Consider the following 21,569-nt stretch of genomic DNA (forward strand, 5'->3'; position numbering starts at 1 on the left):
TTTGTCAATTTTTTGCTAAAAGAAGAAATCTTACAATTTTAGCAAAAAGCAGAATTGATGGAATTTATTGGTCGAAGGAAATACTTCTTCACAATTTCGAATAAAAAGAAGAATATTATTCGAGTTTTTTGCTGAAAAAAACTATCCTCAACCTCTTTGCTAAAAAACGAAAATTTTTGAAACTGCAAGAATTTTTGACATTTTTTGGCAAAAAGCAGGACTTTTTGGGTAAAAAAAAAAGCACTTTCGGAATGTTTTGCCAAAAAGCGATTTTGTACTAAATTTTTAATAATAAACGAGACTTTTTTTAGCAATTTTGTGGAGGGTGAAATTTTCTCGTAAAAAAAATAGCATCAAACTCGCTACAAATCACCAAAAACTGCTATGAGTCTGATGAAAATTATCAAAAATGCACGAAAAGTGTTGGAAATGCGTTGAAATAATGTTGAAGCACTTGAAAAAAGCATTAGAATCACTATAAATCACTAATCTGTGGTGAAATTTCAACATCAATGGTCCAAAGAGCACGAAAAAATGTTGAAATGTAGCGAAAACTTTGAAAATATTCGATAATTTTTTTTTTATTGGTTTGAAGGCGTTTCAAAGCTTTTTTTTTGCTGTATTTGCCAAATTTGCCAAATTTTGACGATTTAAAAAAAAAATGTTTGTTCATATCGATGTTTTAAAATCGAGTTCTCGCATCAATCAACGATGACAAAGTTTAATTTCGTGAATCGTAAATTTTTGAAGCTTTCGTCCTCGTTCCGCTCGAGTCCATTTGCTTCGTTTGAAAATTGAAATTACTGAATTGAGTTCTGCTATTCGAATGGGAAAAAATAAAAAAGTTACATATGCATAAGAATAGAAAAATAAATTCAACAAGCTTCGAAACAGTTTCCAAATCAATTGAAAATTTCAAATCCTCGATATGTGAGCATCGAAGAGGGAGGGGGTAAAAGTCAAAATTTTCGAAATGACCTTTTTGAGACGTTTGGCCGTGCAGGCCTTTTCCGTTAGATCCGCCTCTGATCATCTGTATGTGTAACAAACTATGAAACTAACAAAGGCTGTTAACCTTGTACTGATTTTTGTTCGTGTTTGATTTCGCAGGGTATTCGTAGACCTTGGAAAGGTGTCCTAATGGTCGGACCTCCCGGTACTGGAAAAACCATGCTGGCCAAAGCAGTAGCCACCGAATGCGGTACGACGTTTTTCAACGTATCATCTTCCACGTTGACTTCCAAATATCGTGGCGAGTCAGAAAAACTAGTCAGATTGTTATTTGAGATGGTACGAAGAAAATCCTGATTACATAATTATTATATTTTTCAATGCTTGAAGATTACTAAATTGTGATTTTTATTTTGACAGGCGAGATTTTACGCCCCTTCTACGATATTCATCGATGAGATCGATTCGTTGTGCTCGAGACGAGGTAGCGAATCCGAACACGAAGCGTCGAGAAGAGTAAAGTCTGAATTATTGGTACAAATGGATGGTTTGAACTCTGCCGAAGATGCTAGTAAAGTTGTTATGGTATTGGCAGCTACTAATTTCCCCTGGGATATAGACGAAGCGTTGAGGAGACGATTAGAAAAACGAATTTATATTCCATTACCTAATAGTACGTTTGGGGTTTCATTTCAGCCCTTGTTTAAGAGTCTTCGAGTCACGAGTGATAATTTTTTGATTTTTTTTCTGCATCAGGTGATGGCAGAGAAGCTCTGCTGAAGATAAATCTTCGAGAAGTCAAAGTCGATTCGTCAGTTAGTCTTAAAGACATCGCTTCCAGATTAAACGGATATTCTGGAGCTGATATCACTAACGTTTGCAGGTATTTATAAATTATAACCTCTCATATTACCATTCTGCGAGCCCTTTCGTTGCAAAAATTACATCTTGAACCCTTTTTTTCTGCTACAGAGACGCAGCTATGATGTCAATGAGACGTAAAATCGCCGGTCTGCGACCCGACCAAATAAAACAAATCCCTAGAGAAGAACTAGACTTACCAGTATCGGCTCAAGACTTCCGCGAAGCTTTGGCCAAATGCAACAAAAGCGTCAGCAAAGAAGACCTGGACAAATACGAGAAATGGATGAACGAATTCGGATCCACTTGATGATAAATGTATTACTAGTAAAGTCTGCGAGCTCACGAGCGCGAGCAACGACACGATGCAGACAATCGACCAGGGAAGACGTACCTGTCGATTCAGCATCCCCTTCTATAATGAAGTTCCTGGGGAAAGAGCCGTATTTTTAGATCGCCCTTGCCATCCCCTTATAAGTAATTTTTCCAATCCTTATGCATTCGTAAGACTGAATTTTATTGCCAAGTTATTTTTACGTGTTACGTGTCTAAATGTGTAACTATGCGATAGTTTACTTTGGCCGAATAATTTCTATATAGAGAAACGCTTAGAAAGTTAGAATTTTTATATCAAAGTAATGCATTTTTTTTTTCCTTTCTTGTTTCGTCGTCGTGTGTATCTGTTCTGTGTAGTTGTATTACGTATTCGTTTGTGATTTTATAATAATAATTACGAAAAAGATAATAATTTTACCGAGTGTTTTGTACTGTATATTGTATCAACGTTTTATTTTTTGTACTGTATAAATTTTATTATATTTAATAAGAGCAGGTGCGGCTAAAAAGAAAAACGTGTTCGAAACGAGTACGCGATTATCGTTCCCCGAAGTAATATTACTTTTTCATTTTTATCGCCGCGGCTTATTTTTATGTATTAAAACGCTCTCATGACCATTTCCCAAGACGCATTTTGAATTTTTTTTTGTTTATTTTAGCACTAGAATGAAGCGAAAACGCGAGCTGTTATTAAATTTTTAATTTGCTCGTTAATTTTTCTTTTTCGTTCGTTTACCTTTCAATATTTCGAGTTCTATTTTTTTTTCTTTTTTTTTTAACGCCGATCTATAGTAATTTGATAACGTAGATTATACGATTAACACATTAGGTTTAATTATCTTCCCATTTCGATGTTGTTTCAGGTATTATTACGATTATATCGATGATTCCCTCCTATTGACTAAAAAACGACACACGTCACGTATATAATATAGTACATATAAGATGTCACCGGTGATTTACGATGGGAATCGTCGTAGAATTATTAAGGTTGTGATAAGTGGGTGAAATTTGTCGACTTTGTGGAATATTCGAAAATATCCTCCGATCTGCCGATTCATATCTCCGCCTCGGAATTAATCAAATTTTCTACTAATAATTCCTTCGTATGGTGTGTTTAATGTATGCAATACAGACTATATACCTATAGGTACCTATCTAATTAATAATTAAGTGACGAATTGTATAAATGTTTAACTCGTGTAAATGTATAGATTGTATGTATTTTACGTTGTGTTGAAGTGGGATCTCAATAAATGTTGTTTTTAATTTTCATCATGGTTGTGAAGCTCGTGCGACTAGAGCCCTTCTAGGGCTGTAGTGCGACGTACATGGGGACTGGGAGGAGCGTCTGGCTTGGTTGAAGTATGTCTTTGAAGCGTCACTCCCCCCTCCCCCCTCCCTCCCTTCCTCCCAGGACGTGTTCGAATCCGATTAGACCCAATTGAGAAGACCTGATTTGATCTTGATCTAAACAGATCCGAAATCTGATCAAACCAGATCAGATCCGGACATTCTTTGGATCTGATTGAATCAGCTCAAACCAGATCAGGCCCAATAGGGGCTGAACTGAATATATTTTGTTAGAAAGTTTTATTTTTTTGTCACAATTCACAATTGAAAATCAAAACAAAAATTGTGTTTTTTGCTCAAATTTCCAAAAAAAAAAGCAGTTTGTTCTGCTGAAGTTGCCATAAAACTGATGTGTGGCGTATGGGTTGCGCTTCATGCACCTTGAACTATGTAGCGACTTAGCGGCATCATTACCTACGCCAATTTGCGTCTGATGCGCTCGCCCCTCGGACTGATTGCTGAGCCGCATATGCAGCTAGCTACATTACATTGTACTCGTTGTACGATTATTACATTTTTATCTTTCTCTCGCGTCATATGTATCTGTACTTTTATCGTGAATAAACGGTTGAATTTTTCATGTCAAACAGTGCTTATTTTATCCAAACTGAAACTTGTCCAAATGGGTATAAAATCCCAAAGTGGTGACCTTTGACGCGTTTTTTTATTAATATGTAGCCGTTTTTTTAAGACAGATGACTACTTTACACATTTCCTGATATTTTTGGAGGCAGTTTCAACTGTTTTTTGGCCGTTTTTCACGTGTTTGCAGCCCTTTGTCTCGGAGGTAGATGAGTGGTAGAGTGCCATCTGTTCCTGCCAATATCTTCGTATGTACCAGTCTTACGCATTCCAGTGAGTTTCTGCTACTGGATATGAGGCTCGCCAAGCTCATTGATGGATCTACCTTGCTATCTGTAGGTTGCATTATTGAGTCAATTGACATTGGCACCACAGCAGTGAGTACCATTGATCACAGCTCCGAGCTCGCTAAAGTGTTGGCAGATTTTCCAACATTGACGCGGCCAAATCGTAAGTGTGAGGATGGTGTAGCGCATTCTACGAAGCATGTCATTGAGACTGAAGGTCCTCCTGTCACTGCTCGAGCTCGTTGCCTCCCACCGGAGAAATTCAGAGCAGCTAAACTTGCATTCGAAGAGATTCTGCACTCCGGTGATGCTAGGCCCTCCAAGAGCCCTTGGGCTTCTCCTCTTCACGTTGAGGACAAGCGTGGCGTAGAGCGTTGGCGAATGTGAGGTGATTATCAAGCGTTAAATGCAGGAACTCAGGCGGATAAGTACCCTGTCCCAAATATCCAGGATTTCAATGTCACGCTCCATGGAGCCAAAGTGACTAGACGTTAAAGTGCACTAGTTTTTTTTTCCGGTGCAAAAACTCGGAAGCCGTCGGGTATTGCCGGCGGTACTTCGTTCAACTTGTATTTATCATTTGATCGTCAGTTCGTCATCTTTCTGTTCTTCCCAGTTCCCGAAGGCTCCCAATGTTTTGTCAGTGTGATGATTTTATTATTTTTATTTGATGATAATCTTCCCGACACTAGTTTTTCAAATTCAAATTTTTGATGTCAAGTATTTTTCGGTTTCTTGATCCAAAACTAAAGCCTAATACTAATGATGTTCGTATGAACTTACTTGATAGTTGATGTGGATTGAAAAACCACTGTCACTACGTACAGAGGCGAAGATTATTGGCAAAATCACCGCGAACTGAGAAAGAAAATATGAAAAAACAGTAAACAAGTTGAATTAAGTAGATTATTACGTATTTCCGAGCTTTTGACAATTGTTTTTCAACTCATATATACCAAATTTGCGTACATAGTATGTTTCGTGGAGTATGATCAGTTCAGTTGATGAACGATAGTTATGTTTATGTATCAACACTATCAGGCTTAACTTTATTAAAAAAACACCTTGAAATGATGATAATTGATCCATATAACGATTAATATTATGGAAAATTCTGAATAAGTAATCATATTATGTAGTACATAATGTTATTTTATATTTTCACCTTTATAAAGCAGAACAGAGTTGGAGAGTTATCAGTTATCACACTAGAGAAATAGAACAAGTTGAACGAAGTACCGCCGACAATACCCGACGGCTTCCGAGTTTTTGCACCGGAAAAAAAAACTAGTGCACTTTAACGTCTAGTGCCAAAGTGTTCACGAAGCTGGATATCATCAGGGGTGCTAACCTTAATTATTTTTATTAAGGTTACGGTTTCACTCCAATTTTTTCGTTGACATTTTTCGGTTTTTGTTTCGGTTTTGGTTTTAAAATTCAAAATTTCAGTTTCGGTAAGTATTTTTTAAAAATTTTTTCAAAATTTCTCAATCTCAAAACACCAAGCGATTTAACAACCCAAAAAGCAACAAGTCAACAACAACAACCAAGGACCCAATTTGATAGGTTCATTAAATTTATCAATTTCCCCGGATTTCGAGTCTCAAAAGTCGAAAATGTGAAAAAATCCCCCCAAACAAATTGAAAAAACTGAAAAAACCCAAACTGAAAACCGAAAAAAACCGAAATAAATTATATCGGTTTAGGTTTTGGTTTCACTCACTCTGCTTCATTATTATTGTTATGGTTTTTTAGGGTTTTTAAAAAACTTATGAAATTTCAGTTTTTGTTTTCAGTTAGGGTTTGAAAATGGCTAAAATTAGGTTCTTGTTTGGGTTTCGGTTTAGGTTTTCAGTTTTTTGCGGTTACGGTTAGCACCCCTGGATATCATGCGTGCCTATTACCACATTCCAATGGCAGCTAGCGATATTGAGAAGACAGCTGTAATCACGCCATTCGGATTATTTGAATTTCCGTTCATGCCGTTTGGCCTGAAAAATGCTGCTCAAACGTTCCAGCGTTTTATGGACAGATTGCTGAGAGGCCTACCATTTGCCTACGTCTATATTGATGACGTTTTGATTGCCTCAAATTCCATGGAGGAACATCACGAGCACGTACAGCAAGTGCTTCAGTGCCTATCTCAAGCTGGACTCACTCTCAGTGCCGGAAAATGCGTTTATGCGCAGAATAGCATCGAGTTCCTCGGATACCATGTTGACGAAGCTGGGATCCGTCCATCTCCAAGCCGAGTTGAGCCCATTGTCAACTATCCGAAGCCAAGCGATGTATCCAGCCTAAGACGTTTTATAGGAATGCTGGGTTTTTACTGACGTTGTCTGCCAAACATCGCAGACATCCAGCGGCGAGTCCAAGCTATCATCTGTACCAACAAGAAGAATGATAAGACACCTCTTGTTTGGACTGAGGATGCGGAGCGCGCATTCGAAGAGCTCAAGCAGTGGTGAAATGGTCTCCAAAAGCGTTCGAGTTGATATTAGTATGGAAGGTGAGTACCATTAAGACACTTCCGCATGAAAAATTTCAGATCAACACCCCCTCCCCTTTTTGAGGAACCTCCGTTTTCTGAAATTTCAATAACACTTTTCTCAGCCCCATTGTAACCGATTTTGAAAATTTTTCAGTATGTTGTGGACATCCTTAGGAGGTACCCTCACAAAAATTTTCAGCCGTCTCCCCTCATATTTACCCCTCAAAATGGCGTTTTAAACTTAATAAAACAATAGTCAAATTTTAGGGGGCCAAGTGCTCTGGAGAGGGCTAGATGAGAGTAGCAAAAAATCTGACGTCATATTCGTGCTCAGCGGTATCGAATCATAAGAAAACGACATCCTATTCATTAATACTTGGTTATTTCCCCCAAAATTCCCATTTTACCCCGACCCCCTTACGACACATTCTTAAGTCATTTTGAGGGGTACATATGAGGGGAGGTGGTTGAAAATTTTTGTGAGGGTACCTCCTAAGGATGTCCATAACATACTGAAAAATTTTCAAAATTGGTTAAAATGGGGCTGAGAAAAGTGTTATTGAAAGGGGAGGGGGTGTTGATCTGAAATTTTTCATGCGGAAGTGTCTCAATGGTACTCACCTTCCATGCTAATATCAACTCGAACGCTTTCCGAGACCATTTCACCCCTGTTAGAAGCCCATAGGCTTTATGTATTTTTCAGGAAACTCCTCTTTTTTGAATGGCTGTAGTTCCACCCCCCCTTGAACGTACAAGGAAAGTTGATACATCATTAGATCGGAAATTTGACGTAGATTCTTTTGTCTCACCACATATTTTTTGCTAAAATGCAATGTGGGGGAGAAAATGGTGAAAAACGTGTTTTGGGGGGCTAAAATCCACTGTAGGGGGGACGCACCAGGTGGATCGGGGGCGGCTCCGGATATGTTGTTTAGGACACCATCCTAGACATTTTAAAGCAAAAAAATCTTTTGTGGCAATTTTGTTTGGGTTTACCCCCAAAAAGTGCTATACCGACTGGCCTATAAGTATTTTCAAAATGTAAAGGTGTATGGTAAATTTTGAAAAAAGGAACATTTTTGCAATTGAAGGGTTCAGTTCCAAGTCGGCCTAAGTCCATTTTTTCCGTTTTGAGAAAAACGCAAATAACTGTTTTTCTTGCCCTTCCGCTTCAATAATAAACGATGTGATTATATGGTTGTGAAGCTGAAGCTTGATCTTTCTGCTTTGAAGTACCGTATTGGTATTTTTTTAATTTTGCGTAAGTATTTTCAGCTCCAGAGCACGTCAAAGAGTCAGAAAAAGTGGACTTAGGCCACTTTGGAATTATCTGATGTTAAAAATTTCGAAAAAGAGCTGAAAAATGCGTTTTTTCAAAAAAAAATTCACGAATCATTAATTTAATACATTTCTGAAACAATTTCATTCAAAGCACCTATTTGTACATACCATGATGAATAATACATGTGAAAACGCCTTCACTCAAAAATCATTGAAAAACTTCTGAAAAACTGTACTTGTATACAAATATTCATAAAAAATGTATGATTTAGGCCACTTTGGAATAATCAGCTTTTTTTTAAAGCCGGCAAAACAGCGCTCCTGAGCAAAAAAAGTAACGCCAGGGGTTGGGACAAGGTGGTAAAGGTGTTAACCGACCTGTACCACCAGATGGCACTGCTAACTCAAAAATGATGAAAATGGACTGGCCCGACTGGCCGACTTGGAACTGAACCCTTCAATTTTTCTTAAAAATAAAATTGACAATTTTTGGAGAGACGATAACATTTTTAATTTTTTTTTTTTTGCAAAAAGCAAAAAAATGTGTAACTTCGTACGTACCTAATATTATTGATACAAAAATCGAAATTTTTACAAAAAAAATGGCATATTATGGAATTCACAGGTAAAATAGGTAAAATGCCTCTGTCCTTGGATTTTTGAAATTTTGATGAAACATTGTTGCATAAATTTTAAAAAATATTGGGCCAACAAAATTCCACCACCACACCCACCTTGCAACAGATTACAAAAAAAATTGTTATTTAAAAAATTGAAAAACTTACCCATGGCCCCAAATCAAGCTCATGTCTCTTTTTTCTTAAAAATTAAGCAGAAAAATTGCTATAAAGCTCTTTTTTTTCAAAAAACATTACTGTTTTTTTCTTAAACAAGAATTCTGTTTTTTTTGGTAAATTTTGTGAAAAAATTTTTGGAATTACTTTTCGGAGGGAACTAAATCAAATTTTTCTAGTTATTTCACTTTTAAAGGTATTATGTACCCGTTCTATTCAAATTCTTTGGGGGAAAAGTGGTTGGGGGGGATTCAGTAAAAATTCATAATTGTCGCAGCTCTCTAAGCACTCAACGTCACTCTCGAAATTTATATCATCAAATTGTCTCCTTTTACAGATATTTGCAAGAAAATTCCACTGTTAGCAGGTGTTAGGGTCACTAGAAAAGCACAGTTGGCACCTCAAACACTAAAAATGTATAATATGACGAAATCGATGGAAAAAATTGCATACAGATGTGTGAAAACTAACGATTCATTAAAAAACGACTGAAAGCTGCTCAAAATCTTCTGAAAAAAAAAATTGAAAAATGTGTTCAAAAAATCAACATTAAATCAAACAACAAAAATTTTTTTTATATTGCAGCTATGATGCCATGGGAGAGCTAAAAAAGGCTGACGCTATACTGTGGAAGATAAATTGTTAGCTTTGAATATGTATAAGCACGGTCCAAAACTTTATAGAATGCTCCAACAAACTTTTGTTTTACCTAGCAAAAAAACGATCTTAAATGTACTTCGAAAAGTTCCATCAACAAAGGCATTCGTAAGGTACTTACTCACAGTGTTGAGAGGATGCATGATCAAAATAAGCTCTGCACCTTGATATTCGATGAGATAAGTATCAAGCCTAATTTGTTTTATGATAAGAGGCGAGACAAAATAATAGGCTTCGTTGATGTTGGCGACAGAAGGGAGCCAAAATTTGCTGACCATTGCACCACATTCATGCTGCGTGGTGTGTGCAAAAAATGGAAACAGCCAATATCATATTATTTTGTGGAAAGCGGCATGGAGAATGTAACATTGAAACACAAAGTTGTAGAAAATATCATGTATGCCCAAGATATTGGATTAAACCTGGTAGCAACTGTTTGCGACCAGTTGATGGTGAACATGAAATGCATCAATGAACTTAAGCAAGAATCAGAAGCAGATTATCTGAGGCAAGAGAAAGAATATAGATCTCTAGGGTATTATGTGAATGGCAGGGAAATCATTCCACTATATGACCCACTGCATCTCCTCAAATGCATCCGAAACAATTTTATTGAATCTGATGCAGTCACGTTTGAGATGGAAATTCCTGTTGAGGTGAAGGTAAACACATCCGCAAAGGCTCCAGTGCCCATCAACCAGTCTGTGAAAAGGAAACGAAAGTATGATGGAAATAAGGAAAATATTGATTCTGTTCGAACAGAAGTGTTGCCTTCCTCGTCTAAAACCGCATTACCTCGATTTGCAACAGTGCCATCTACTTCTAACTTGTCAAAAACTCAATTAAGGTGCACCGGGGGAAGTTGGAATTCGGGGTAAGTTAGAAAACTTGCTCTAGCGCCTAGAGGTTTATATCTGGTGAAGTGCTACTAAAGGTGACTTGAGGGTACTACCCCTACTTCATCACGGCATAAAAATTTTCGCGATTCAGTTTCATTTTAGATGTCTTTGGTTCAATTGTATTTTGTTGTTGTTTTGAACTTATTTTGAATTTGGTCTAAAATACAGACTTTCTATATCTTAGTTTTTCGCATATAGCGGACGAACCGTGCGTCCTAGTGAAAATCTGATGAGAGTGATCTCAAAGAGAATTAAATTTTCTACAATTTTGTTTTATGCAATTTTTCTAGGATGCTCGGTTTGTGATCTACACCTCTGCAAAGTTTAGCCTGTTCTGACTTCCCCCAATTGGGGTAAGTCAGGACAGTTTATATTTTATTCCACTGAGCGAAAGCTACTGTGCCAATCGCGCTCAAATTTTTACCATAGGTTAAGAACCCTTATGGGAACCTACATAATAAATTTGATCCATATTGGTTCATTAGAAGGGGAGTAACAGCTGGTCAAAGTTGAAATTGCGAAAAATCATTCTGACTTGCCCTGGTGCACCTTACCTCAAGCTACTACAGCACCATCAACTTCTGCAAGCGCACCAAATTCTACAGTTTCAAAAAAAAAACTGAGATGAGTGCATCATGGGCACATATTCACCAGTTATATGAACTAATAGATACTCCTGACGACGATGAATTTTGAATGTTAAGTAAGCTCACTGATGAGCATGTGTATAAGCACAAATTGAAAAAAATGAAAGTGAGCCATTCTGCCCGAATATTTTCACACAAAGTTGCCTCCACGATGAAATTTTGTGCAGGTTGGTATCTACGTTGTATGAGTGCAAATATCATTTACAATATACTTGACTTTGATTTTATTTTCAGATAAAAGTAAACTGTCACCAGCAGAAGCAGCCCAAACTGCGCGTTTCTTGAATTTTTTCGATAAGTTATTTGACAGTGTCAACAGCAGCTTTTTAAAGCCCCATGCCCCATGACAGCAAGGGAAAGTTGCTGAGGGAGGCTGTTTCAAGAAATTCCGGACACCATCAAACATGGAATAATTCTTTGCCAATCCTGTCCTCAATTAAATTTAAGAAAGATAAAAAAATTAATGTTCCGCCGTGTGTCAAAAACTGGTGTCACACTATTAGAGGTACCTACATATACATATAATTATGTAGCATTGCCCATTTAGCTGTATTTATGTAGTTTACTATTGTGGGTAGAGGTGTGTAGCTAAAATAAATAAATAAAAATCCTCCGCACCTCTTCCCCGGGCCGCTGGATTCCCTAGCTGCGTGAGGTTCCCCCATCGTTGGCTGGTTGGTTTTCAGGTTTTTTGTGGGTCCAGGAGTTTGAGTACTTTTTTTTTAGGTGAAGTGAGCGTGAGGTGGTTCGCGGTGCGGAGTGAGGTTGGTGTTAAGGAGATATGAGTGAAAGCAGTGTTTTGTTTTAGGTGATTTTTTTTAAAAATAAAAGGTCTGAACCACCGGTAGAGTGATGCACTTTACTTGAGAAAAAGCCAACAAGAAAGTTGAAAAAAATTATATGATTCACGCCTCGGCTACAGATAAATTTATGCAAGCACTCAACCACCATTAAACCCTGATTTACTATTAGAACTTGAATCAATACCTATACATTTTCGAAACATTTTTCTCTAACTTCGCTTAGCGTATCTATTTCTGAAATTGGAAAATATTGTAATACATATGTTCTTCTTCTCAATAAGTTTGAGCAAAACATTTTTTTTTCTTAAATTTTAGAAAAAAAATTCACCAATTTTGTTAATTTGTGTTTTTGTTGAAATATGAACCAATTACATAGGTCACAACCTCACAAAATAACACCTTTTTCAATAATATCGGAAATAAGGACAAAAATTGTTCTTGTTCATAATTTAATTTCATAAATATTTATAAAAATACATATTTTTGTCGAAATAATTAGGTATTATTTTGATTGGTGGAATGACACCTTTTTTGAAAATTTAAAAAATGTTGTCAAGTTTCAGCTCAAATTGTTCATAACGTTTAATTTTAATTTACTAGTAAAATTAAAATTGTGATACCTATGTATTTTTTTTTTTTAAACAAATTCATTAAAATTGTTATAAATGATGTTAATGTTATTGTTAGTAAAATCAATAAATTATTATTCTGTATACTCTGTGTTTTAAATGTGTTTTTTTTGCGAGAGAAGGGAATTCATTTAAAATAAAAAAATTACGAAAAACATAAAGAAAACTGAAAAACAAACGCGACAACAACGCTATCCGTTGCAGTGATGAGAGTATAAACTAAATGCTCAGTGCAGCCACATGCTAGGAAAAAAATAAGTGTCTGCATCATCAACATTTCGCCATAAAGTGGCACCATTTTTGGCATTCTCATATGGACAGCACTATGCTGGAATGTGGTCTCAACATTGATAGGTTTCGATGATTCAAAATCGTATTGAATTTTTCTCTGAAAAATAATGTCTTCATCATCAGAACCTTCCAGAAAAGTAGGCATTTTATTCAAAAAGTTGATGTAGGCACATATTGTGATTTATAGCATACCCTTTACTGTATCCAGAATTCGAACTTGCTGCTACCACCTCCAGATTTGTTGGTAAATTAGCGATTTCAGCATGTAAATTAGCAGGATGAGGCTCGGTACCCAGATTTAATACAATAACGTATTTTGATTGACGAAAAGTTCTGTAAAATTATGTTCATGTCGAGTGAAATTTTTCATCAAAGTATTATTTTTAAAGTATTAAGCACCTAATCGAGGTTTAATTACCGTGTAACAGCCAGTACCCATTTAGAAATCGCGTACATTTTCAAATCGGCAAATTTTAGTGTGTCAGTTTTTCGAAGAGAAACTAGATCTTTGAAATAGTACAGTGTACTGTTTGTATTGGCTAATTGTTCTTTCACATTCGACCTATAATAACTGGGATGTACTGGTACCCATGGTTTGTCTCCAGAAGTGAAACCTGTCATGAAAAATTTGATTTGAAATTAAAGTGGACTCTTTGCTGGTTGCCTACCACATTTCAACATCCCAAACATGTAAAGTGGAATAATCAAAAAATACAAATATGCATTCATTAGATAGAAATTATGAATTCAAATTGATGGGCGGTGATTCGAGTACCAAATGAATACACTCACTCAACGAAACAAAAAATTAAATTCTGACTATCGACCATAACAGAAAATTTAACTGACCCGCATTCAAGGAATCGTCCCATTGCATAGGTAAACGAAAATGATCTCTTTCAAACAACAGATTCTTGTCAGGGTGTGGTGAAAAATCGAACAGTTCTTGACTGGTCTCTTCTCCGTACCAAATTAAAGCAGCTCCAGGTAACATGGTAACGATAGTCAATAAGATTGAATTATATTCCTTATTGAAATAGTAGAAAATCCGTCCGATATCGTGGTTTCCCAACTGTTGACATAAAAAATTCATTAAATGAAGAGGGCCGCAATCATTTTGTGAAGCGATACAGGAGGTGATGAAATTTTTCAAAGATATTTTACCGCCCAATTCGAGGTCGCTCCTTTGGGTAATTTTTCAATCCATTAGTTCAAAAATTGCATCATCTGTTCGGCATCTAAATACTTTCTGAGCATTGTTAGTAGATAATTATATGGGTAATGCATCACTGGGGCACTCTTCGTTCCGTAGTATCTCATTTTGGTATTTATCGTAGCGTAAACTTCACTAAATCCAGCCCTAATTAGTAATGTCAGGTCACATTATTTTTTTTTTTGGAAAAATCTGATCATATCGATGGATTTTTTGAATTTGTACTCACGTTTCACGTTGTTTCTTATTTTCATGATCGTACTGTCTGAAAAACATGCGTAATTCATGCAAGAATTTGAAAGTATCCGCATGATGAAGTCGAGGAGTTTCTGTTTCTTCCTCTCCTTGTATTACTTTTGTGATCGATTCTGCGTCAATATCATCTCGAAGTAAGGGATCTTCCATGAGGAATTCTGTAGCATCTAATCGAAAAGCAGCAACACCTTTGTCCAGCCAAAATTTAATCATATTCTGGAATAGGCACCACAACAAATTTTCAGTGTTTGATCATGATTCATGAATAATCTTCCAGTAAGCAGATTGTGGTTAGAAAATATAGGCACTCAGAATGTAATTTTGTGAGGTGGGCACATACTTTTAGTTCAGTTTTCAGTTGTTCGTTACGTAAATTGAAATCTGGCTGTTTCGCGTGAAACTGATGCAGGTAAAATTGCTTCCTTTTTTCATTCCAAGTCCAAGCTGAGCTGGGTGTTTCGAGGTTGAATACACTGCTCTGTAACATCATCGAAATAATTAATTGCATTATGAACAAAATTAAATTGTGTTTTTGTTCCTGGCAATAATCTGCATAATTATTTTGAAATTGTAATTTTCTGGGGAAAACTCTCTCGATATGACTGGGCTAGAAAATCATCAGTGAGAATAATAATGAATTGGTCCCAAATCCGAACCTGGTTGATCCTTGAGTTCACGGGACGTCACTTTCCAGAGAAAAACGATCAGGCCTGAACAGATCTACTTTGATCGGAGGCTGGTAGGCCCAGATCCGATCAGATCTGGCCTGGTCTGATAGAAATCAGGTCTGTTCAGGTTGATTTCTGGTCAGATCTAATCAGGTGTTCCCCATTTTGATTATATTAGGTCTGATTTAGAATTTTTTTCATGATTTTTCTGAGTGAATGTTTCGTGATGATTTCGATGTATAATTTCACACACATTTTTCGCTGCCATTTTGAATACTTTTTTTGTGGAAATTTCGGATGAATTTTTTCATGGTGATTTAGGATTTGATTTTGAATTACCCAGTGATGAATTTCTTTGTACTTGGTGATTTCAAATGCATTCTTTCATGATTTTCAGTGATTGTTTTCGATTATGATTGCTAATTAATTTTTCGAAATGAAAACTCCAAATGGATCTTTCCTCAATGGTGTTGAATTTCAAATGAGTTTTCAAGGTTGTGAATTTCTGTAAGGGAGAGGTGAACAAAATGTATTTTTTTGTGTTTCAAATACCTACGTTTTTTCGAGTTGATTTATAATTAATGTTTTCCTGATCCGATCATCTCCCCTTCCCACAGTGTTGTGAAAATGTTATTTTATCGAAATCAAAAAACGAAAAAAATCGAAATTTTTGTAGTTAAAAGACACATAAGGTTAAACGAAATAATTTTTTCGTTTTACTTTTTTTATTACATGGCAGCGCTGTAATGATGAATGTCAAAAAAAGGAACAAAAAATAGGTTGGAACGAGAAGTACATTGAGGTAAGGTGCACTGGGGGAAGTCAGAATTCGGGGTAAGTTAGAAAACTTACTCTAGCTCCTAGAGGTTTATATCTGGCGAAGTGCTACTAAGGTGACTTGAGGGTACTACCCAGTACCCATACTTCATCAGAGTGTAAAAATTTTCGCGATCCACTTTCATTTTAGATGTCTTTGGTTCAATTGTATTTTGTTGTTCTTTTGAGGTTGTTTTGAATTTCTTTCAAATACAGACTTTCTATCTCATAGTTTTTTGCATATAGCAAACGAACCATGCACCCTAGTGAAAATCTGGTGAGAGTGATCTCAAAGAGAATTAATTCTCTATGCAATTTTTCTAGAACGCTCTGTTTGTGAGCTATGCCTCTGCAAAGTTTAGCCTGTTCTGACTTCCCCCAATGTGGGGTCAGTCAGAATGGTTTATAATTTATTCCACGGAGCAAAAGCTACTGTGTCAATCGCACTCAAATTTTCACCATAGGTTAAGAACCCTTATGGGAACCCACGTAATAAATTTGATTCATATTGGTTCATTAGAAGGGGAGTAACAGCTGGTCAAAGTTGAAATTGCGAAAAAACATTCTGACTTGCCTCGGTGCACCTTACATTTCACCAGTAAGTATGACGAAATAGTGCATTCTTTCTAATACCAAGAAAAGGCAAAAAAGCACCTACTATGTCCCTCCGCACCGCGCATCCCTCAATAGGTGGGGGAAAGTCCCCTAATAGTGCGCACCTACTGCCTAAATCGCTGTAGCTCCGCCGCAAAGTCACCTAGGATCGTGATTTTTGGATATGTTGTAGCTCAAACATTCAGCTACATAATCCCAGAGTTTCAAAATTTTTCATTGAAAACGAACTGAGAAATCACACCTTAAGTAAAAAATGTCAAATGCGCACTATTAGGAGCCATGGGCGCCTTTAAGTGCGCAGTAGGGTTCCTAATAGTGCGCGATGTGTAAATTTACTTCAAAAAAATTGAATCTTGACAAAAATCACAATAATACGTTTCATTACTACGAGAACACTGAGAACAGATATAAAAAAATGAGTACTTGACAAAAATTGCAAAAATAGTTTTACTATGAGTAGGGGTTATGTGTGAGCTCATTTCTGGAAAGAAAGCACATTGTTCAAGTTCTTTCACTCTTAGGAATGTCTCTTCACTGAAAACTAATACCCTTTAGCCTTTTACAGGTATCTAACACTCCATTCTATCAAAACAAAAGTCAAGTAGTGAAAAACCCAAGTGTATTTACAGGTTTTCTAAGATGCGCACTATTGGGAACCCATAGTTCAAAAATATTCTCTCTTTCTTTAAAAATTATTCTCAAGAAAACGAATTGATGAATTTTCAAACTCTTACAACCATATTAAAGAGGATAAAATTCCCTACAAAATGATATAATATAACATAGTTCATAAATTTTTGCAATTCGACGAGATCAATACAAATTGTTAACTTTTCACAAAATAAAATTATATCAGAAATCGGAAATTCACATTTTTTGACTTTGCAGTCGTAAAATTTAGCCAAATGGCTTGTATGATACATCAAAATAATCGTCATGACACGCTCTTTCAAATGAACTAACTCACGATTTTTTCAGTGGTGCCAATCGCGAGATATGGCACTGCGCACTATTAGGAGACTGCGCACTTTTAGGGGACTTTCCCCTGGTGTATATTTCGCACCTCGGGAGTGATAAGGTTACATCTAAAAAAAAAAAATGATTCTGACATTTTTTCATTTTTGGGGTTTGTATGACTCCCCTCAACCAAAAATAACACTTTGAGTTGGATACATTATCTAGATCTTGTAAAAAACGCAAATGACCCAACTCAAAATCCCAACAACATTGCAAGTTGTTTGGAGTTATAAGGGTACATCTCAAAAAACTCCACTTTTTTTGAGCAAATTTTGTACATACAAAGTGTTAACAAACTGTTTTGAATGTTTGTCAGTTAGAAAATAATAGTCACAAGGAGTGCATTTTTTATTGGTTTGTACCAAATAGAAAAAACATTTTAAATTGATCACTTTTCAGAAAAATGAAGTTGCACAATACATGTAATGAAATTTTAGTTTTTTGAGAAAAACTCAAAAACTAAGCACTCTAGAAAAAAACTAACGACATTACGTCGATTGGAAATTTAATTCTGTGCAACTTTGTTAACATGAAATTTTTTTGGACGCTTCCTTTCGCCTCCCCATCAACTTTAATGAAAGGTTATAACTCAAAATGTTTTCCAATCATTGAAATATTTCATCGTTAAGATTTTATTTTTCAAAGTGTGCTTATGCTAAATGAAGGTAGGATACCAGATCTTTAAAATAATGTGCTATTCGTTCCTCACAATTAATTATAAGTTTGTTATCGTTAAATAGATAATTACTGGGAAGGGATGATTCAGATAATCGTGTTTACTAAAAAGGGGGATACATGAGAAACTACCTAAGGGGGTTGAATTTAGCCTATGTCTCCTAATGTCACTAGACATGGGTATCCGATCCAATATTACGAAAACAACTAAAGGTTAGAATAATAATGAAATGAACACCTAACATCATTATTCCGATGATACTCTTTATTGTACCAGAAGACATCAATATTTATATAATTAATGTGTTTAATTATAATATATTTGATCTCCATCTCAATATGTCAATCTAAGATCCTTGCCTTAAGATTGTTGCCGATCATGTAGTCCAATTGGACATCTATACCATCTGAAGATGACATAGGTAGGCGAAATAGGTATTAATCATCCTACCTACCTACGAGTCAGGATCCTTGCCCTAGGCTCGTGAATATAATATGGTAATATTGATTAATTGTGCTAACTATAACTAATCAGTGGAGACACCACCATGTAAGTACCTACTTACCGAACACTGCCCGTCGTCACACCACCTCTTTTCCTTAGCCTACCCCAATAACAGTGGCTGTCGGTGGCTGCTTTACAAAGCGACACACGTAACACACGCTCTACCTGATGATGTCCAGAATCATCTCAGATAGCCGCAAAGATGGATAGATAAAATCGCGATAGATCATAATTACAATTACGTTGATTACTCTACCGACGATTGAGTAATTAATTAAATATCTTTACCTTGTTCAAAGTGGGTATCTATAATTTTGGTATCTCATAAGGAGATTATTCATTCAATTCGACACTATGAGGCCACAATGCCACTTGATACCTTACGCTGCAGACGATAGAAAACAAGTGAGGCTCCTGGACAAATTCTCATACAGAGAAGCCACGATCCAGAAGATCTGAGCTCACCCCTTTTATACACGATTGACAGATTTATGTATAAAATGGGTGTATTGTGTAAAGATACACGTACCAAGTGATTTATGTGATTTATGTACATACTAATTATGTACAGATAGTTCCCACGTTACGACGATTCCCCTAACCAGGTAATCTTTCCAAGAATGTCCACCTAGAGGGTGAAGGCATATTACACTATATCAAGTTGATAAAAATAATGAATCAAGTTTTAAAAAAAAGAAAATCACTCTCCTGTAAAATTTCACTTTTTTGAGATGTAACCTTATTACTCCCGAGGTGCGATTTCAAGTCAAAGCATTTCATCAGATACCTAGCTACAAATTCCTGTCGCCTGGTGACTTCATCCCTTGGCTAATATTGCCAATGCAATGGAAAGGAAGCGCGACTTGGTATGCCGCAGCCACAAAATAGCAACATTGTCGTCTGTGTCCTGTGTTAGACAACCTCACCCTCCCTTGTCCTCATCATACTTTTTTCAAGTAGAAAAGTATGTATGCAGTGCTTTTTTTACTCTCATTTTGCTGTACCTATTCTATTTTGTAAAAAAATGAACTACTGCTTTTAACTAAGTTTGGTGAATTTCAATATTGAATCCTTGAGTTAGGATTATGCAATTTAATTTTTGTGAAACTTTTCCTGCTAAAAATTTGACTTTGTTAATTTTTTTTTGTTTGTGCAGAAGAGGTCGAGTGGAGAGCTTCCTGAAAATTTGGTTGAAGAAAATAAAAACTAAAAAGGTACCTACCTAGTGAAAAAAGTAGTGATGTTTTCAAGAAAAAATCTGTTAGATACCATTGTGTAGGTTTACTTTTTTTAATGATTTGTTCATTGTTATTGTTTTTTTTTGCATATTTTTAGTAGTTTTAAAATACAATATTTAGGCTATGGTTTTTTTCATTTCTCTATACTTTTTTGGGCAAAATTAATCTTTAGATGACTGGAACTAGTGCAACTGGAAAAGAAAAAAAAAAGAAAAAAAAACGAAAAAAACAAAAAACGCTTTCTTAAATTACCAAACGAAACGTAACGAAAATTGAAGACGAAATCATTTCGTTTTCACAATGCTGCCTTCCCAGGGTAGTAGTAATTTTTATTGGTTTTTGAAACTTTTTCCCCTGTTTATTTTTTTCATCAGTTCACGTTTTTAATGTTCGATGGCGAGTTAATTGTTACTTCCCATATACGTAACTCACCCAATTATTTGGTGGTATAGGATTTCCATTTCTATCGTACCGTTTTGGATCAACCCATACATAGTAGTTGGTATATGGCTCAATTCTATTTACAGATTTTTCGAACCATTCGTGCTCGTCACTACTGTGATTAATTACTAAATCCATGACGAGGTTGAGATCTGTAGTGATACACCCATTAAAAGCACATTAGGCCTAATAGTACACGAATCAAACTTTGAATAGAAGATTTATGTAATTATTTACCTCGTTTTTTCATTTCTTTCATAAATTCCTCAAAATCTTCCATTGTACCATAAATAGGATCGATCCCATAAAAATCAGATATATCATAGCCTCCATCAGCCTGTGGTGAAGAGTAGAATGGCGTCAACCAGATAGTTTTTATTCCAATATGGACGATGTAATCCAGTTTGGAAATCAGTCCTTTGAAATCTCCAATTCCATCTCCATTACTATCCATGAACGATTTCAGGAAGATACCATATGTGAGATCGTGCTTCCACCAAGTTCTTTTTGTAGCCCCGTAACTCGATATTAAAAACGATAATGTTACAGTGATTTGAACGAATTTCATTTCCATTTGTTTCACAATTGTACAAATTATTGCGACACTGTGGCTCAAAAGAACAGTAGTTGATGAATCCGAATGATGACCATGGAAATAATTATACCTTCTTTTATACAATCGAATTCGAGAGCTTACTGATAATTTTAAAAATAGAATGTTCAATGATTTTCTCTGCGTTTTAATCCTGGGATGGTACCTAGTACATAGGTATTTTGTTTTCGAGTTATAAATATTTTTAAGCTGTGAAGTGCAGTTTTATGTTTAGGTAAGTATTATTGTAATGAGTTACCGTATCTTTACTTGATGTGTACATAAGTTGATATAGTAGAATCTTAAAAATGAAGTGCATTTCATCACCAATGCTTATCATGGTCAGAATTATAGAAATCCTGAAGTAGGTATCGACATCGTAGTTGATAAATTTTCAAGGTGAAACACACCTTTACAGATTCAACATCGTTATAATTCCAAAATTAATTCCGTACAATGGCATGCATATTGTACGGGTATGTAGCATCGTTGCATCAAAACGCTGAGCAGAGAAAATCCTCAATGACTCTTATTTGAAGAATTATCATTGAACACTCGAATTCCATAAGTACAAGAGAAAGTGCAATTATTTCCACCATCATCCAGTAGTATAATGAGGATTAAATTTCATTAAAATGCATCGCACCTATATCACGAAATAAAAGGGTATGA

General features: G+C 35.9%; 2 protein-coding genes across 4 annotated transcripts in view; one reads left to right on the top strand and one right to left on the bottom strand.

The window, feature by feature from the left end:
- Kat60 (Katanin 60) overlaps positions 1–3,423 on the top strand; it is a 147,215-nt gene extending 143,792 nt beyond the window's left edge. For all 3 annotated transcript variants that reach the window (XM_065367571.1, XM_065367570.1, XM_065367569.1), the window contains 4 exons: positions 1,111–1,290; positions 1,372–1,624; positions 1,708–1,834; positions 1,924–3,423. In XM_065367571.1, the coding sequence (XP_065223643.1) occupies positions 1,111–1,290; positions 1,372–1,624; positions 1,708–1,834; positions 1,924–2,122 (759 nt within the window). In that variant the 3' untranslated portion in view covers positions 2,123–3,423. The remainder of the gene's footprint in view (positions 1–1,110; positions 1,291–1,371; positions 1,625–1,707; positions 1,835–1,923) is intronic.
- Positions 3,424–13,054: 9,631 nt separating this feature from the next.
- On the bottom strand, positions 13,055–20,969 carry LOC135847849 (maltase A2-like). Its single transcript, XM_065367578.1, has 8 exons — positions 20,543–20,969; positions 20,297–20,457; positions 14,671–14,808; positions 14,305–14,546; positions 14,027–14,222; positions 13,712–13,934; positions 13,281–13,476; positions 13,055–13,195 (listed from the first exon to the last, which is right to left on the bottom strand). The coding sequence occupies exons 1-5, from the start codon at positions 20,877–20,879 to the stop codon at positions 14,069–14,071; spliced, it is 1,032 nt and encodes a 343-aa protein (XP_065223650.1). The 5' UTR covers positions 20,880–20,969; the 3' UTR covers positions 13,055–13,195; positions 13,281–13,476; positions 13,712–13,934; positions 14,027–14,068.
- Positions 20,970–21,569: the final 600 nt, after the last annotated feature.

This window comes from Planococcus citri, chromosome 5 (genome assembly GCF_950023065.1).
Source record: "Planococcus citri chromosome 5, ihPlaCitr1.1, whole genome shotgun sequence".
Taxonomy (NCBI): Eukaryota; Metazoa; Arthropoda; class Insecta; order Hemiptera; family Pseudococcidae; genus Planococcus; species Planococcus citri.